Source organism: Ictidomys tridecemlineatus, chromosome 13 (assembly GCF_052094955.1).
Source record: "Ictidomys tridecemlineatus isolate mIctTri1 chromosome 13, mIctTri1.hap1, whole genome shotgun sequence".
Lineage (NCBI taxonomy): Eukaryota > Metazoa > Chordata > Mammalia > Rodentia > Sciuridae > Ictidomys > Ictidomys tridecemlineatus.
Genome location: NC_135489.1, coordinates 42754215 through 42774711, shown reverse-complemented (window position 1 = coordinate 42774711; position 20497 = coordinate 42754215). Strand labels below are relative to the sequence as shown.

Genomic DNA, 20497 nt, shown 5'->3' with positions numbered 1-20497 from the left:
TTTGTAGGGAAAAAAGTAGCTCCTAAGACCATAAAGAGATTTCATTCCATGGGTTGAGTTAAATTCTACAGGAATAGAACAAAAAGAAGGGAGAAGTCTGGGGAAAGCTACTAGGCAATGGGGAGGAATGTCAAAAAGAAGGGAAGATTTATTCATTTACCCAGGACACCTTATTAGTTCTCAGAGCTGCTGGGGAGCCGCTTGCTCCAAAGCAGGCATAAATATTGCAGCCATCGGAGAGACCATTTTTATATGTTGACATCAAGAATGTGGCTTGCTAAGATCTGAGGAGACAGCCAGAGTCTAGCGATGAGCCTGCTCTTCAAATGCCACCTTCTCCTAAAACCTAGGCTCTTGACACTTCTGATCAGGCAGAGGAAATACTGCCCTGTCACATTTTCACAAACCCCCTCTGTTGGGAGTTCTTGCACCTCTCTGCAGTCCTTGGCCATCAATGCTTCTCATAAATATTCAGAGAACACAAATGCGGGCAGATATATGCTCTTATAAAGTCATAGGAGTCTTACAAGGGAGCTCTCACTTCAGGAAAAGCAACACGATTGTTGGAAGTTAATAGAATGATTCACACGGCAGTGTTACTCATGGTACCCATACAAGAAATGTAACCATGCAAAAGGTCCCCAAAGTCAAAACGGAATAAATGAATATTTAAGAATTCCAGATGCTAAAAATACACCTGAGATCTCATTTTCTTCTTCATCAGAAATTGCTTCAGGGAAGATGCCTCTTTGCCTTCTGGAATCCAACATCAGCCAAGTGAACTTGGCATCTTGGCAGAAATCAAGGATAACCTGACTCTTGCCAATTGTAAACAGAGAAGAGGAAATTTAAATATAAGAGATACAGGAGGACAAATCTGCCTACCTGTTGCTCCAAACTAAGCAAGACTTATGCTATTTAAATTTCAATGATGGTATTGGAATTCATTCAGATTTTTTTTGTTCAAATGCATGCCTATCATTTCAAGCTCAGTCTAGTGGATGGAAAACACTTCCAGAGGACAGAATTAAAATCTATTAAAATTTCCCATTACAACTAGATTTCATTTAAAGTATAGCCCCATTTCTCCATCAATTCAGTTCTGAATTGCTTATAACTTCACATTTTTTTTCCCCAAAACTGTAGGACCATGCTTTTCGGAGATGAGATTTAGGGTTGCAGTTATGTCTTTTTCCTAAGCTTTTTTAAGGTTATCAGACATACAACCTTATATTCATAGCAAACTAGGAATCTCTACCTAATTTTCTTCAGTGGTTCAGTGAACTAACTTCTGATTTCTGTTGATTATTGAATTGCTTCAGGGATGGATCTAAAATGCAAGCACTGACCCTTAAAGGTCATAAAATTCTGAGTCCAAAATTCTGAGGCAGTTTCAGTGTTTACAATATATTTCTGGCAGCGTGATAATAAGCAGACTGACCGTTTTATGGATTTGTCTCTCTCCTGAGCAAACTTAAAAGAAGCCTTAGTCAAGCTTACATTGGTTTATTGAGTGCATGAAAGCTGGATGCTACTCTTGTTTTCTCCTGTTTCTAGATATTTTTGGCTTTAAACATCTGAGGAGTTTTTTTCAAATTGACAATTTTTCTTAGTGATATTATAGATGTCTTTCTTAGTTAACTATTATGCGATGGGTCATGTAGAAACCAATGAGAATATTTTATACTAAAAATTATTTTTTTTAACCATATTTCATATTACAAGAAGTGCAAACTTATGTGATCCCAATTCATATATATTAACCATTCGCAATAAATCAATTATGAAAGTAATTTGAGAGCTGTTCATAGGACCAAGAAATATATAAGTCCTCATGTATGTTTTTTTTAATTTACAAACAACTATTAATTGGAACTCTACCCAGAGGGCACTTGATAAGCATTCTAGAATTCTACATTTATCATTGTGATGTTTTTATTAAGAGTATGTTTTGTTTTTTTCCACCAAAGTACTGGGCTCGAGGCACAGCCACAGTGTGGAAAGGTAGGTAGCTCCCTAATGTATTGCTTTTCTCGAATGAATCTGAACCACTTTGACATCAATTTCTGGCTTTCTTAATTTTTTCTATCAAGAGTCTTTACTAAATATGTAACCGGCAGCCACCCACATAATCATTAAATGTCATTTGAATAGAAAAAAAATGACATTTGCACAAGATACATTTTGTTCTTTTCCTGATATGAGGCCAAACAAATGGAAGCTTCTTGAGAAATAGCTGTCAATGTCATTGAGGTTAACTCTGTCCCCCATCCTTCTCTACTGGCTTTTTAAAAATGACAAACACTTTGGACAACAATTTTGCACTGTGGGTCACATAGACGGGTAACCAAGTGAGTTTAAATGTTCTGGAAAACAAATAAATTTTAGAAGGGTAACATTAAGAATATAAGAGCAGCAAAAGAATGGAAGTTTAATAACTAACCTGAAAAGTAAATTTACTTTACTTTAGGAAAAAACTAGAATATTACATTGCACTACAATTGAACTTTATTATCATTAAAATACTGCATGATGAAGTTTTGCAAAAATATGTCACAATGACCAAGGACAAATGATTGTACATGAGTACTCTTCTTTCCATGAAATGAGATGGTGAATTCTTAACAGGCACTCTGAAAAGACATTTTCATGGCTTTGGAGAGGGTGTTTGACATCTAAGACAGAAGGCACGCTGGTGATTTTTTTATACTGGTATTTTTAATTCAGTATTTTCAAATTGGGCTACTGAAATATTTCCTATTATGGCCAAGGAAAGCACAAGACAGGCCCAGGAGATGTGATAATATGTCCCCTTAGTGCTATCTGCACAGATCGTGGTCCACTGGTTGAGGGCAATATAATACACTCTATGTATACCATCAAGAGAGTTTAGCAGAGACCTACAGACAGCACAAGAGAGGGGCAACTTGGACAGCCAAGGAACAAGACATGCTCTAGAGGGACCTGCAGAAACAAAGGGTTGGGGGATCCAATGGACAGCCCAAGAGTTCAGCTCAGTTGGGAGCTTAGTGCAAAGCCAGCAATGTAGCCAGAAATGAACCGAAAGAGTTAGGTACAGGGCCAAAGTGAAGGACCTTGATAGCCAAATTATGGAGAAGAGTTTTGTCATAAGAACCACTAGGGGACTCTAAGGAGCTTCAAGCAAAGTAATGAAGCCTCCATGTTTGACAGCTTTGGTCTTCCTGAGTGGGGGCTTTTGGGGCATTCAAGTACACATGCCCAGAAGCAGATGGCTACAGAGACTGGAGAAGGATTGGGTTTCTGAGGATGGGCTCCCGCAGGGGATGTACATTGAGTGAGATGCAAAGAAGGCTGAGGGTTGAACTCTGGGAGACACAATGTCAAACAGATAGGGAAAGGGAGCAAAGTTAGAGGAGGAAAGGGAGAGCTCAGTCAGAGAGGAAAACTGAGAGAGTCTGTTCACATGAAGGGCAGGGGAAGCTGGCATTGATGAGGTTGCCAGGATCTGATGCTGCACAGAGATCAGAAGATGAGGACTGGGGAGGACTCACAGCATTCAGTGGTGGGAAGGTTCTTGGGAAGAACAGGACCAGTGGATGATGGGGGCCCACTGCGGGAATAAGGTAAGGGAAAGTGAAGAGTAATAAAGTGGAGATCGTGATTACTCAAAAATGTCTTGAAGAAGTTGAAGAGGAGAAACAGAATAGATGGGGGGCCATAAGGAAAGAGAGGTTGAAAGAACTGGCTATTTGAGTTATGCTTTATTTTCAGACAGGGGAGACTGAACTGTATTTAAATATAGATACAAGGAAGCAGAGAGATATAAAAAGATACAGGAGAGGAGGATAAACAGAGGATAACTTGGAACACTAAAGGGGTAGAAGGCCTTGGAAGCCAGATGGGAGGAGGAGGAGGAGGAGGAGGAGGAGGAGGAGGAGGAGGAGGAGGAGGAGCAGCAGGAAGTGGAAGAGAAGCAGGGAGAGGGAAAGAGGAAGTAGCTGGGGAAAAAGGAAGTAGCTAGAGGAAAGAGGAAGTAGCTGGAGGAAAGAGGAAGTAGCTGGAGGAAGAAGAAGTAGCTGGAGGAAGAGGAAGGAATGGAGGTAGAAGTAGGTTAGTCTATATTGTAGTAGCAGGAAGCTCTGGGAGGTGTAACTTTGATGCTCTCTATCTCTTTTCTGTGGAGGAGGAGGAGGAGGAGAAGCCATCTTGGCAGAGACACCAGGGAAGAGATGTACTTGATGAGAGAAAGAGGAGAGAAGGTCACTGAGAGGGAAGTAAAACACATCAGAAATTACTTCTCTATAAAACAGGAAAGAAAAAGCTCAAGAGGGATTATAGGATTGCCAGGCAACAATGAGGTCCCATTAATTTATCTGGGTCTATCTACAGCTGCCACATACAAAAAGAGATAGCCCAGCGGATCCTGGAGAATGACACTGTGGAATATAGTATTTTGTGAAACAAAATAACCAAAAGCTTATATGGCTTCTTCATAACCAGGAGCAAAACATCCCCACAACTCTATTCCTAATTCATCAAGTGACCCCAAGAAAAGTAAAAAATGTTTCCCAACACCTTTAATGTAGGAAAGTAGGGAAGATTGGCTGGCAATGTAGGTATTCTAACTATTGGAAATATATCTCTCCATTAACATGATAGTCATTAATTAAAATGATTTCTGCATACAGCAATAAGCCTATGTAACTGGTGTGATTAGTGACCCAAAAGTTTAACTCATTAGAACTGGCAAAATGAAATATCTAGAGTCGCAAAGCTCACAAACAGAGCCAGAAGGTAGTGACGACCCCAGAGATCCTAATAAAGCACTGGCTACTCTTACTTTCTGAAATATTGGATTAGCACACACACACACACACAAATATTTGCAACCCCATCACAAAACACAACAAAACTTCTAGTGTTCTGCAACTTAGGGAAAAATAACAGAAAGAACATTAAATGAAACTTGAAGTTCTTTTGTTTAAAAATGCCTCACATTTCCAAGTGTCTACTTATTTGCGATGAACTAGATGCTGTGCAACTTGCCAACAAAACTTTCAGTTGTTTGATTTTCTCTTGAAAGTTAACTTGGAAAGAAAGCTACAGAGTGAGGAGTGAGTTATTCTCAAAGACAGTGGTTGGGTAACACTGAAGTTGCTTCTGAAGCTGGAGTCTGACCACACTTGTCATAGCACACATTTGAGCATACATTTTTTTCAGCTGGAGAAGAAAGATCAAATTCTTGCTCCTGGTGATTGATGCATCTGGTTGCTAGGCTTACCCAGGCTTTGGGACAGTTATGCTTAGATCATTTCAGGAAATGTACAAATAATTCAAAGTGTCTTGAGTCCTCTTGGATCTCAAAGGGGAGGAAAGAAAGGAAGAGGAAAAGGAAGTCCAGAGAAGAAGGAATCATATTTTAGTGCCAGTATTGTGACTTACTGGCTGGCGATGCAAATTCAAGTCTTTCAGTGGCTTTTCTGGGAAAGGAGGAAGCTAGAGCCAGCTGATGCTTTGGATTCAAAAGAGTTTATTTTTATTAGGAAAATTAGAGTTTGGACTAGGTGGTATTACATACTGAATCAATACTTGCTAACAGGACTTAACTTGCCTACTGCTCTGAATAATTTAGTGAGTGAGGTCTTTACACTCATACTGGAAGTCCACACTAATGACCTGGTAATTATTTTAATCGATTTTCAATGAACTGTTAACTACTCTGTTGGTATACCAATAAAGAAACACTGAGAAGAGTTTCTGTGTCTGATAGTTACATCTTTCTGCTGTAATTCTGCATGGAAATCTGTGTACCCAAATAAATATTTCTGTGCATGTTTTCCTCGAATGATCATTGAACACATGTGGTGTTTTCAGAAGTCCTAATCTGGATTCACCTGAGCAGAGAAAAAGGTAATAATATAGCATATAGAGTTTTGAGTATGAGGGAATTTTGTTGCATATGTAATTTCTTCCCTGCACAGAAACTCTCAAACATGTGAACAAAGATATGCAATGATATTCGATCAGAATTATGTGTGAGAGCAAAACCTTAGGAACAATTGTAGTGAGCATCAATTGGAGATGGGTATATAACATAGCATATTCACATAATGGAATATTATCTAGCAGTTAGGTGAATGAATTAGAACTACCTACCTATATTAATATAAACAAATTTCAAAAAACTGCTGTTGAATGAAAAAGCAAGGTGCAAGAAAGTGTGTGTGTGTGTGTGTGTGTGTGTGTGTGTGTGTGTGTGGCTATGGAAATGAAAAAGGAATACAAGAATGTGTTAAAAAATATAGAGACATGGACAAGAATGTGATGCTAAATAAAGGGTCGTGATGATAAATTTAGACTTGGTAGTTATCTCAGGAAGGAAAAAAAAGTTAGAAAATGGGAAAAGAAAAGAAACAAGAATCTGGAGTGCTTAATCCACTTGTTCAAGGACACAAAATAGGTTAGAAGTCAATAGCTTTAGCTCAGTACTTTTCACTACAAAATACTACCTCCAAACTGGAGAGCTTCTAAGAGTTTACTAATATCTCCTTTAGATACAAAATGCTAGCCACATGAAATATAACAGGATAAGAGACTTTAAAAGGTTATTATTTGTGAGCCCTCATTTAAGTTTTGAATTTTCCTTCCCAAATGTCTTCTAATTGATAACCTGGCCATTAAAATGGAAAAATTAACCTCTCTGGGTAACATATTTTCTATATTTTTATAGTTCTCAAAGTCTTTGATCATTTTATTCTTTTCTCTTTCGGTAATTTTTAAAATTAACATATAATAATTGTACATACTCACGGGATAGAGTATGATATTTCAATACATGTATGTGATGTATACAGATCAACCCAGTGTTATTAGCATTTTCATTTCCTTATTTCTTTATGTTTGGGTCCTTCGAGTGCCTCTCTTCTAGATCTTCATAAAACATATATCAGTTTCTGGAACTCTAGTCACTCTGCTGTGCAGTTGAACAGTAGAACTCATTTTTCCTAGCTAACTGTATTTTTGTACCTATTACCCATCTCTTTCCTCTCCCCACCTTCGGTAATCACTAAGTCACACTTTTCTACACTGAGAGCAACATTTTTAACTTCTGCTTGAGCGAGTACATAAGGAACTGTCTTTCCGTGTCTGGCTTAGTTCGCTTAACATAATGTATTCTAGGTCCATCCACTTTACCACAAATGGCAGGATTTCATTCATTTTGTGGCTGAGTAACATTCCATTTTGCATGTAAACCACATTTTCTTTTAGGTAACACATTTGTGATCTCAAGAGAGATACTTCAGGATACCCCTGGAGAAAATCTACACCCCTTAGTAAATCAAGCACTTTAATTTCTGAAAAATCCAGAGTTAAACACCAGCTTCACTGTCTTAACTCAGTTAAGCTTAGCTTTTAGTGTGGTTCATTAATTTGGCTGAGATTTACTAAGCATCTACTAGTGCCAGGCACTGCATCAGGTCTAGGGCACAGTAGAGAACAGGTTGAAGTGTAAAATAAAATATAAACAGTGGTGCATGCTTCTTTGCCATTTGCTTCTTCAGTCTCTATCCTAAAGGCTGAGTAGAGCTAATGGGTTCCATATTGAGGCCCCTCTGAAATTCAATAACTCCTTTCTGAGAAAGATGATCGATTACTGATAATGGGGAAATATTAAGAAAGAGCAGGAACTGTATAGGACCTTTGAAGAAGTAGTTCCAGAGACCTGAATATTTGCTGGCTTTCATCTATAACTGCTCCTCTTTTTCTTTCTGGTTTTCTTTTATCTCTCTACAAGCCTAGCATCTTCAGCTGCTCTAGTCTTCATGGTAGCTACACAACCATACATTCCAGTCAGGTCCATACTCCAGGTCTCAAAAACCAAAGCCCCAAGAAAGCGAATCATTCACTAGCTAAGCTTAGCCCAGCCACACAATTCCTGGACTCCTAAATCATTGTGAGCAACGGTGTATAGTAATGTACTAGGAATGATGGGTTGAGAGTTGGCCAGACACCTGTCAATAGACCAAATGAAGGGTTACTTTGTGATAAGGCAGTTTTTGGGTACAACTTAGTGTGGGAGAGAAGGAGCAGCCTGCAAAAGAAATGGAGGCATGGCAAGAGCAGCCAGAGAAGAATAAGAGCTGATCTGAACCACCAGCATCACCCTGCACATGTGCTCCACACATATGTAGAGATCAAATGCATTCAATTCAAATGCATCAACAGATCTCTAAAATAAATCTATCTAAAAGTTTTGAAAGAAAGTTGCTGATACCGAGATGAAATCATTCTTGCCAGACCCAGACAAAATTAAAGTTGGGAAATAATGAAGAAGGATGGCTGCCTCAAAAACACTTTGTAGAACCTCACAAGAAATTCCCTCATGCTCTACAACGCACCCCAAACTTTGCAGAGCTTGAGAATGCACATATTTCTGTGACAAAGTTTACCTTTAACATTCTTTAACTGCAGCAGTTCAGATAAGACACTGTAGACAGAACACTGTCTCAGCAATCAAACACCCACAAATAAGCTGATGCCAATTTCTACCCACAGGCGCGAAGAGCAATAAACCATGTCTCCAAGCAGCTTATGTGAATTTTCCTCGTTTTGCTAGTAAAATCTTCTCTTTGTCTCAACCTCCTTGAATATGCACATAGTTTGCTATGACACCTATATTCCCCCTGCAATGCTCTTCCTGAATAAACTCAATTAATCATTTGAAAGTCTCTCTCCTGCCATCCCCTCCACCCCCAGCTGTTGCGTGGTTTGACAAAGGGATCGACTCTCTTGCACAACAGCTTGGCTACTGAACATTATTCAATTTCGGGAGACTTTAATCAACTTGAAGCCCTTACTCCTTCACTTCTGGGGAATGAGGCAAATGGGGCTGATAGCACTTGACCTTGCCAGATGCTCAGACCCCTGGGGTAGAGAGTGAAGAGAGAATCCGCAGGGGACAGGGAGCTGGGTGAATAAGACTCAACAGTGAAAACGGGGGGGGGGGGGGGGGGGTACGTCAGATGCATAGCAAAGTAAGGATTGCAATCAGCACCTGGGTGCAGAAAGAAGCTCCAAGAGCCCAGGGGACCAAGACACGAGTTCTCCACCCTTAGGAATCTTCTAGTCACTGGGAGACACAGATCATATGTAAGCAAACAAAACGTGATTAGTGATTGGAATAAGCACCATGAAGTAAATTAAAAACACCAAAACAATAAAACAGGTGCTGTGAGAGATCAGGAGATATCTATTCTAGTAGGATGGTGACATTGAAGCTATAGCCTACAGGATTAGAAAATGGCGGCAGTGGAAACGCCCAGGAAAGGTGCTCCAGGAAGAAGAACTAACGCAAAGGCCTGAGGGAGGGACAGTAGCATCCAAGGAAGATGGGCTATGGCAGCATCTAGAGCATGGAGGCAGAAGCATGTGCTCATTTGATTAGACAATGTTTGCCATCTTGGCTAAACCAGGGAAAGTAATTCAAAGGAGTGACTTTTTCAAGAAACGCCATTTTATTCCTCTGAGACGATGTCTTTCCATGGTAGAAGTGGCTTTGTTCTGATTCGGGTATACAAAGACACCTTGAAAGAAAATATGATTTCAATACAACAACATCACAATCAGGATGAACAGGCTAATTTTGGAGGAAAAGAATGTATTCTTTCATCAGAGGGGCTCAGGAGCAAAGAAGGTACCCATGTAGTCCAGAAACGACTCTTCATGCCAAAAATATGCTTCAATGTAGAGAGAGAAAGAACAAACTTAGTTTGAAAAAGAAAGCAAGATAGAATTTCCCTAGGAAAGAAGCAGAGAGGACAGTTTGCTCGTGAAAAATTGGTCAATTAGCTGAGAGAAAGCAATAAGGCTGCTCTCCTTTGCCTGAAACCATGGGCTTGCAGCTACTAATTTTTGCTTTCATATTTACAAACACAGGAGGGTTGTTATGGTTTAGATATGTGGTGTTCCCCAAGAGCTCATGGGTGAAACAATGCAAAAAAAAAATGTTTGGAGGTGAAATGACTAGATTATGAGAGCTGTATCCTAATCAAGTGGATTGATCCACTTCATTGGATTACCTGGGTGGTAACTATAGGCACCATAGGGTAACGATGGCTGAAGGAGTTGGTCACTGGAGGCATACTCTGAAAGTATGTGATCATCAGGTGATCAGCACCCTTCAGCCATACCCTTCCACCACGAAGTTCTGCCTCACCCAGGGCCTTGAGCAATGGAGTTGACTGACTATGAACTGAAACTCTGACATTTTGAGACAAAATAAATTCTTCCTCCTTAAAATTGTTGTTGTCGGGTTTTTTTTTTTGGTCACACCAACACAAAGTTGAATAAAAAAGGGTTAAAATACAACTTAAACTCTGATGTTTGTATACTTTTGAAAAAGAAAAAAGTAGCCATCAAATGGGATACAACCCTGGCCTTACTTCTCAGGCAAATAATGTTTAGGAGCAGAGTCTCAGAATCTGGATTTGTGGAATTGGTGACAGGACTTTTCTTCTTCCTCTTCTTCCTCTTCCTCCTTTTCCTCCTCTTCTTTTTCCTTTCCTCCTTTTTCTCCTTCTCTTCCTCCTCCTCCTTCTCTTCCTCCTCCTCCTCCTCCTCCTCCTCCTCCTCCTCCACCTCCTCCTTCTTCTTCTCCTTCTTCTTTATTATTATTTTTTTTGGTACTGGGTTAAACTGAGAGATGCTATATCACTGAGTTACATCCCCAGATATTTTTATTTTTTATTTTGAGACAGGATCTCACTAAGTTGCTTAGAGCCTCACTAAATTGCTGAGGCTTTCCTTGAATTTGCAATCCTCCTGCTTTGTCCTCCTGAGTTTACACTTGGGATTGCAGGTGTACACCATCACACCCAACATGACATGACTTTTAAGAAAATAGGATCATAGTTTGGGCTCAATCATTTCTTCATTTATTCCCTAGATCGTTTTGTTCTGTTCTGTTTGCTGGTGCTGGGGATTGAACTCAGGGTCTCATGCATACTAAGCACATGCTCATTACTGAGCTACACACTCAGTACAAAGTGGAGGTATAATTATATGATTCTTTAATAGACCATCAATGATAACTCATAGTAAAATCATTGACCTTAGGTATTAATGCTTAACCATAAACTGAATTTGGATATTAGTATTTATTTGGTGCAAATCAGAAACTGTCAGAAATCACAAAAGATGTCTACTTAAAGATAGGAAAGAAAGAGTTTCTGAGTTCAAAGTATATATCCAAAAATGGCATTAATAATAGCTAAAAATGTTGGTCCTGAATAAAAATGCTTAGATATTATTCAGAAAGGTTTTTTAATACCATTATAATACAGAATGCTGCTAGGGAATTATTTTAATTTGAAATAACTGAGATTAAACTTAATTCTAGAAAATCTTAGAAAGATATAAACTATTAGATGATCTCTGTATTAAGTTTTACTGTTTTGCGCTTTTAAAAACGTGTATATTACTTGATAGTAAATTTTATTAGATATGCTTATTTCCCACACAAATTATATACGAGAATAATACACATCATGTTGTAAAAATAATGGAGAGTAAATGTTATGGTTCAATTGAGAGTGGCCTGTGTTATCTTTTTTATGGTTAAAAAAAAAATCCAAGGTTTCAACCTTCATGAAAATGATGATACCATGTTATAGAGGAAGAGTGAGCCTCATGAAGTGTCAGGAATACAAGTGGGTGGATGAGAAGAGATTAAGGATGCAGATTCTATTAATAAATATATGAATCTTTCTAAGGAGGTTGCTGTAGTCCAGTGGATGCCTGACTTCTTTGTCCCTGGGATTATTCAAATTGTCTATGTAAATATTTGGCTGGCATGTTGGATAACTAACAATACGTTATTTATCCATCCATGCAACAAAAACATCATTCATTGACCACATATGAGGTTTCATGTTACGGAAAGAGGATGTTGAGGTCAGTCAGCCAGGTTAGGCCCCTGCCCTTGTGGGAGTTAATAAGACAGAGAGGGATATAAACAATAAATGAGACAACAAGTAACAGAATGGGCAAGTACCTGTTGTAATACTTAATGTAAAGGAAATAAAGAATTTGAGAGAGTGGCGGGGTGGGGGGCGGATACACAAGGGTGAACAAGGAAAATGATATTTGAGCTAAGCCTTACGAGGTGAGAGATGGTAGGTGGGAGATGAGCATCTCGGGCCTGGCACGGAGGGCACAAAGTCAGTAAAGGACTTGGTTTGGTAGAGGAAGAGATGTGGCAATAAAGCAACAGCCCATTCTCCTCTGTGCCTGTGGGGAGATGTTTTTGTTTAAAAAATAAAGTGGTATCACTAAAAAAAATCTAAACAGGAGAGAGATTGGAACTGGATTTATCTTTTTAAAAGAACAAGTCATGACAGAGTTCACTTTCTATGGCTATAACTTGATGTCACAGAGCGCGTATTAATAAAGAATAAAGGTTTATTCAACTCATTTTTTTTCTGAAAAATGAAAAGTTCAAGATCAGGCAACTGCATGTGCTGAGGTCCTTCTTGCTGGCAGGAACTCTCTGTGGAGTCCCAAGAGGCACAAGGCATCACATGAGTGTCACATAAAGGCACTGTCCCATTGAACTTGGGTCCCATCCTTATGGTCTTGTTTTTTACTTAATTGCCTCCTTCCAAAGGTAATTAATACCATACATTACCTCCAAATACCATAGATTCAGTTCTACCCTCTTCATAGCTCACATGGGGATCATATCTCATCCTGGGTCTTGGAGGAGACCTTCAGCAGGTGTACTCAAGAGAATCTCTGAATTCTTTTCCAGATCTCATGAGAGGGTCTTAGCTCTATTGTATTGCAAATATCAAACAGTTACACCCCATGCACTTTGGCAGCAAGACTATATTTGACAGCAAGATTCTACCTACAGAAAGGACACCAAATAGCAAATTTGAACAGTACCTTGGCGGAGGGTGAGCTATACTTGTGATTTATCCTGAATTTGTCCTCTTGATGTGGTCATCCTTCTCCCAACCCCCACCTAGGTTCTCCCTACACTTCTACCTGATTAGCAATTCTACTGACAACTGACCGGGGTCTTTAATTTTGTCCCAACTCATTATAATTTTGTCCCAACTCATTATTTTCCCCATAATGAAGGTTCTGTCTCTTTTCCATCACTGTAGTCAATCCTCTTGTACCAACACACTGGCCAGCACCCAGGACCATTTTCTCCTTTAATATCCAGACTATAGTTTCCTTGAGAAAAAGGATCATGTCTGTCTCATCATTATATCCTTAGATTCACCACAGTGTTTGGCATCTCTGATTGCTAAATCTTCAAGACATACTGTTGTGGGCATGGACTCCTGATTTTGGAGGCAGCATGCAGAGACATGAGATGCTGTTGGACAATGACCCCCCTCTCTGCATGCAATTCTCCCTCTGACTTCTGTACTAGGAACCAGATTGGCATTGGGCTAGTTATATTGCATTTTAACCTGAGTTGGAACTGAGACTTTTTCTTTTTTTCTTATTTCTTCATAAGTCAAGGCCCAAGCTTGGGCACAATTTAGTATTCTTGAATTATGACTGAGTCTTAACATGAGAACTCAGAACAAGCTCTGCATCTTTCTAGGATGATAATACCAGCCACATTCATTGTACTTACTGTTTGTTAGGCACCATGCTGAGTGCTCTGCAAGCACTGGTCTTTTAACCTTCAGTGCAACCCTATGTAGAAATTATTAACCTCATTACATAGATGAGGAAACTGAGGCTTAGAAAGGATAGGATATTTGCTCAGTCACAAGGCTAACACGTAGGACATCTGAGCTCTTCATATCTGTCTGAATGGAAAACTTGTATTCTTAAATATTACAAAGAACTTTAAAAATAAAATTTTGCATTGATACACAGCACGAATAAATGGATCATTTAATTTTTTATCAAAAATGAGTATATGGAACTAGGTTGCACAACTGCACAGATTTTAATTTCTCTGCCATACATTTTCCCCTTCATCTCTGAAAGAATATCTCTTTATAATCTCTATTTGCATATCAGAGCACATCATTTTAAAGATCTATTTTAGAATTTTAAAACATTTTATTTTGTTAGAAAAAGCTCAGGAAATCCAAGGATGCTTAGAGAAGAATAGTCTATATCTTAGATTTTAAAAGCCTTAAATGAAAGGTATGACAAGAACATAAAAGTTTTTACATGTAACTGAAATGTACATTGAATCAAAACCATTCCGATCCTAAATCCTTCATTACTTATAGGAAGTTTCAGGAACTGAAACCAGCTCATCTGATAAGTTTCTTTGCATGACAGTTCTTAAGTATCCAAAAGACAGATTTTTCAATTTTTAATTTAACATGGAAGCACAAATTCATATATTTTATGTCTAAAAACAGATTGTCTTTAAAAATGCCTGATGCTCCTGGTGTTATTTAAAACATATATAAAATATCGAGCTACTGCTCTATCTAGGAAACTGTATAATACCCACAAGTCCCTGGCTTTCTGTGGGCAGAGCTCAGGAAGAAGTCTTCATGAAGAATAATGTAGATTTTCTTCAGTAAAAACATGAGTTTAAGGTTTATGCTGATTGTCACAAGTAGCTTGGGAATCATTATATAGAGACCATTTAAATATATTAAGAATCCAAGAAAGTGCTTCTGGAAAACCACAAATAAAATTAAGAGGATAAAGGGTAAATGCTTTATCAGCCAATCTTAGCCAAGGACAATAATTTTCCAAAGCTTGCAGAGACAATGAACTCAAATTAAGATTTCAACTTGCAGCAGAGGTTACACACCTATGTATTGTATGTTGCTTAATTCACCAATTTCATTGATTTTTGAAACACCTCTACTTAACACTGTTACACTTATTCTACACCTGTCTTATCCACTGTTTCAGTAAGGAGACTCAGCATTCATGACATGTAGGAAGACTTGGGTGTGGGTCATACGGAAAACTCTTAGCTTTGTATGGACATCATTTAAATCCCTCCATGGCTTCATGTGTACTATGGACGGGCAGAAAATTTCCCCTTTCTTCACAGAGGTGGTTGAGACAGGGTACAAACAAGACCTCATAGTGGCACAACACAGGTTCAACAAAGGTGGACTTTCCCTCTGCACCAAGGCCCACGGGTATGAGGCCTCAAGTTCCTTACCCCACCTGGGCCTCAGTTTTCTTAGCTGTACAACAGAATATCACCTATCTAGCAAAATATCATGAGATGAGACATAAAAATATGCCAACATTTAGTATGTATTAAGCTCTCAATAAATATTAGGTATTGATGCCTATGAATATGTTTTGTAAACTGTATTCTATTTATGGGCATTATTGTATGACTTAACTGTTTGCTCAGGTATCATCTAGTTTCTCTCTGACAGATAGACCGCATTTCTCCCCTCTATTAGTCTACATATGTAAACATATTTTCCTTTGTATATTTGAGTCTTGTGATACTCCTCTTATAAACTTTATATGAGACGGCGATGTTAGCTATCCTCCTGATATGGCAACCTTTGATTCTTTCTCCTTTATTGCATCCCAGCCTAAGTCTATGGTGAGTTTCAATCTACTCATTCATTCAACATACACCCTCTGGAGGCTACTGTGTGACAGGATCTCTACCAGGAGTTATCTTTCAGGAGGAATTGGTCCCATATATTTTATCATACATGATTTCATTAAGTATCATCAGTTATTAGGATACAAATTTTCAGCAATATAGAAAAGTTAGTACAATCTTATAGTTCATATAAATTACAGTGGGAATCACAAACGCATTTTGACAATGTTATAGATTCTCTAGAAAATAATTATAAGCAATCTCTTTTCACAATTAGAGATGATTAAGAAGTCATTCTGTTTTTACTTTATTTTCCTTAATAGTCATTAAACCACGGTTTATTTCTAACAATGGAAAACAAGTAAATTTTACAATAGCAGAGTATTTATGTTTCTGTGATACTCAGGATATTTCCTTTATTAATAGTATTAATAGTATTAATAATCATTATAGATATAATCGAATGCCTCTAATATGCAGCAATTGCTAATAACTGAATGAAAAAAATACAAGATGAGCATAGCAGGGTTCAGTAAGCTATTGCCTGTGGGCCAAATCTAGTCCACCATCAGTTTTTAAAATGAAGTTTTATTAAAACACAGCCTAGTCCATTTGTTTACTTATCAACTCTGCCTGCTTTTGTGATACATTTGCAGAGCTGAGTAGACATGATAGACATGGTCTGGCTTGCAAAGCCTAAAATATTTTCCATAGTCTTTTACAGGAAAAGTTTGTTAGCCCCTGCTTTATATATAGGAATTAAAGAATTTCTGTGCCAATGTGAATTATCAACATAAAGTATTGAAAGAATTAAGAAAAAGTTAGGAGAGAGTTTTTGTTGTTGTTGTTGTTTATTTTGTTTTGTACATTAGCGCCCCTTTAGGCTTGTGCTTGATGTTTGGTAGATAGACCAGAGATAGAAGAAATGCTATATTTTTGCAGGTAAATTCTCTAAAAGATATCTATGCTGGGTTCAAGGGGTCAAGCTGTTCCCACTGACATAACAAATATTCTAAGTATTAAACCTCCAAGCAAATGACCTCTGGAGTGGAATGATCTTACTTTCTTTTAGGAGATAAGAATTGCATTTTTGTAAGTAATTTTTTGTTGTTGTTGTTGATAATGTTGGAGAAAATTGACTTACTATATCATCACAGCTTATTTAATTGAAAAGGGTCATTGCTACATTATGATTAAAATAGAAAAAGAAAAAGTTCACGTGTTACCTGTATGTTGCTCTTCGATCCAGACTTGCAAATACATGAAGAGGAGCAGCCCTGCTACTCCGAATATCAGCACAGAGAGGAAGACTTGCTTGGGGTTCATGACCACTTCAGATGGCTATCTTTCTCCTCATGTCTGAATCTAAAGACTGCATGATTTGTTTTTCCATAAAACTTCAATCTTTTGGGGTCCTCTGAAGGCCCATTCCATGAAGTAACCTAGAATTTAAAACAAAATCCATGTTTTAAGTGACTGATGGCATTTATATCCACCTATGATAAAAATTTGCAGCATATGAATAACACTGAAGACTTATATGCAATGAATGTCATGCTCTTAAGACAAGTTAGAGTGAAGGGCAGTTTGCTATTGCATTCTTTCATTTAAGGAATGTATCATCCTACAGTTAATAAGTAACACCCTAACATAAATTAGGCAAACTTTGGCCCAACAATAGCTCTTTGTATTGTAAAGTAAAATTATATTTAGGGTTATGTTAAGATGACTTTAATATTGAATGGATTGCTGAAAAACATGTTTGTGGAATGTAGGAAAATACCTCCCATCAGACAAAATATAATTGTTCAAGGTGGTTGTTTTCAAGATGCAAGTGGATACCAACATCTGAGGATACACAAGTCCCTTATAGAAGATGGCATAGCATTTGCATATAACTTAAAGCACATTCTCTGGTATACTTTAAATTATTTCTGGATTACTTATTGTACCTAACACAATGTTAATAGTATAAGAATAGCTGTTGTACTTGTATTGCTAAGGGAATAATGATGAAAATAAAAAGTTTGTACATGTTCATTACAGTCACAGTTTTTTTTTTCTTTCCAAATATTTTTCATCCCACTTTGGTGTAATTCACAAATAAGAAGGGTTGACTTCACATAAATCAAAAATGGGGAGTTTAATCTAACATTTCCTTTTTACATAAAAGTAGCATGATTTCTCAAATTTACATGGTGAATTTAAAAACCACCAAAGGCATAAAAGGATCAATTTTAAAAGTCAGAGGTCAAGGACCCCTCCCACAATAGCTCAGAATTACTGGAATCTATCTCAGAATCCAGAAATCTCCCTTAGTAATAAAAGTTTACTTGATTTTTAAAAATACTGAGATGCTTTTCTTTCAGAACAATTTCACTCAATGTAATCTTAACCATTTATTTTTTAAGTCACATCAATTTTTGAGATCTAATAAAAAATGCAAACAGCTCTCTTTAGAAAAATATGAACACACATAAGCTCACATAAAATGCCAGTACGTTTGTGCACATTCACCGAAATTCAGGTAATTAGAATGATCTGATTAGGAAAAACACTCATCCGACATGTAAAAGTATTTATGCAGAACAAGAAAAATGTCACATCTCAAATACTCATTTAAAAATATTTTTCCTATAATTTCTTTATATTTTAACTACTATGTGGGCCACAATAAAGAGGTATGGTCATCAACGTATCTGAGGCATGTTTTCAAATCCACTTGGAGTCCCTGGGGCAGGAGTAACTGTTAAGGACTTCGCTAGTACTTTTAAGGATTTCAAGTATTTTGAATTTTGATTTTGGTAAGAAAAGAGGTTTTTAAATAAGTAGGAGCATTACCATACTGCTTATTTGATAAGTGATCCTTTGCTCCTGTATTGAATCAAAAATAAAATATGATGGTCTTTCAAGACATATGCAACAAAGGTCCCAAGGGAGATTTGCAGTGCTAGGGATTGAAGATTGAATCCCCAGGGAAACTGTGGAAAGAAGCCAGTTCTCTCTCCCCTTATCCCACAGTTAAACCATGAACAGACATAATTCCTGGGTATGTAAGAAGATTCAGATAGGAGAAAGCCATTTGGACAAAATCCACTACGAACAAAGAAATAGTTGTTTACAAGAAGAAAGAGACTTTTACAATCTGTCTACATAATTAAAACTTATCTCAGAAGAGAAAGGATAGAAGAAAACTCATAAATCAGCACAGAGCCACAAACCTATGAGAATGGTGGGTGTAAGAGCCAAAAAAAAAAAAAAGGACTCCTTGGGGCTTTGCAGAGGAAAATTATTACCTATGATGCTGGAAAAAGATTAAGGATTTGCCCTGCTTTTCTTCCGGAGATGTTGCCATACCCTGACATACCCTCCTGGGTGAGAAGACAGACAGGGGAAAAGCCATAATTGTGATTATGGCAGATGTGAGTAGGATTGAATGATTAAAGCCACAAGGCAGAAAGGCAATCTGGTGTAAAACGCAGAGATACGTTTGATTTTCTCCCATTTCAGTCCATTAACCCAACATTGGTGTGAAGAAATGGCTCTCATTAAACAAAGGTGAGGCAGAGGAAGCAGCCGTATGGCTCTAAGCAAACCCGAGGGTCAGTTGTGATGGGAAAACACACCTATTTGAAGATCATGCATCTGCCTCCAAGCCTGCAGAAAAAGTGCAGACTACTGGAGATTGAAATTACTTGGAATAATGCTGTTTTACGTCCAAGCATTCTACAGTGTTTCTATGGCTAAAGGCTTCCTGTACTTTGTGCAACCTCTTCCTCCCACTCACGGACACAACCTAAGAGGTACTTAACCACGCGTTGCATTGAATTTTGAGCTCCAATAACAGAATGCAGGTAATTGATGAGTGAATGTTATAGTTGTCTTTGTAAAGCTGTCGTCCTAAACTCCAAATGGAGGAGTAGAGACTATTAAAATACTGAAATATAGCATCTACAGTTCTCTGTTAAAAATACATATTTAGTTTTATTTGCGTAGCCTATTGATTTATCCCTCACAATTAGGAAAAGAAATATAAAGATAATTGCTTCACTCCATTATCTTTCTCCCAACACTTTAAAATTTATTCTTTTAAATAATCAGGGCTATCAACAGAGGTATTTTGGGACTTCAGTATAGAGATAAATTACTAGCTAGGGGCAATTTACAGAAAAGGATATTAGAAGTTGCTGAGTTTGGCAGAAGTTTCGGATTTTAGGGAGGGAGAGGTGGGATTTCAGGGAAGGCTGGGGATGGGACCAAATGAAGCAGGCAGCTAGGCATACAAGAAACTCCAGCTTCCTGGCCCTCTTCCCAGTCCCCACCCTTGGGGGCACCTCTGCAGTGCGTGCCTTCTCTGTCTCCCATAGTAGCTACACCATTCTCCATCTCTTTCCTACCCATTCCAAGCAAATAAAGGTTCTCAGTGATGAAGTCCATCAATGCACTGCCCTCCCTGGACAAGTTTACTACCTGTCCCCAACCTCACATGGCTTTGCAGAACAAGAGTCTTCTCCCCTCCCTCCATCCTTCCCAGGTTTCTGTGAAAGGGAGCTCCATCACCAGCTCCCCCATTGGGGTCTAAGCCTTAATGTCTTTACCCAGGGACTCTTTCCTCTGGAAATCCACAAACAAGTCCTTGCACTCATTCCCTGGACAAACTTTCAGACAGGTATTGACCCTGATGGCCTCAGGCACCTCATCTCCCATCCATTTCTGAACCACAGCTGCCCAGGGGCAGAAATAAGATGTAACAATGACCAGAGGTTGTGTAGGGTTTGAAAATTAGCAATTCTCTTTGTTGGTTCATTTTGTGTTGCCTTTTTGCCATTCTGGTTTTCACTTCTATGAATTTCCTTGTTGTATGTATTCCCTACTTTTCTTATTGACACGTAGTTTTTATGTATTTTGGATATGAATTCACTGTCTTTATTGGTGTGA

General features: G+C 38.1%; 1 protein-coding gene across 4 annotated transcripts in view; it reads right to left on the bottom strand.

The window, feature by feature from the left end:
• Chst9 (carbohydrate sulfotransferase 9) overlaps positions 1-20497 on the bottom strand; it is a 244400-nt gene that overhangs the window by 195865 nt on the left and 28038 nt on the right. For all 4 annotated transcript variants that reach the window (XM_078030216.1, XM_078030213.1, XM_078030214.1 and 1 more), the window contains exon 2: positions 16786-17001. In XM_078030216.1, coding sequence (XP_077886342.1) covers positions 16786-16885 — 100 coding nt within the window. In that variant the 5' untranslated portion in view covers positions 16886-17001. The remainder of the gene's footprint in view (positions 1-16785; positions 17002-20497) is intronic.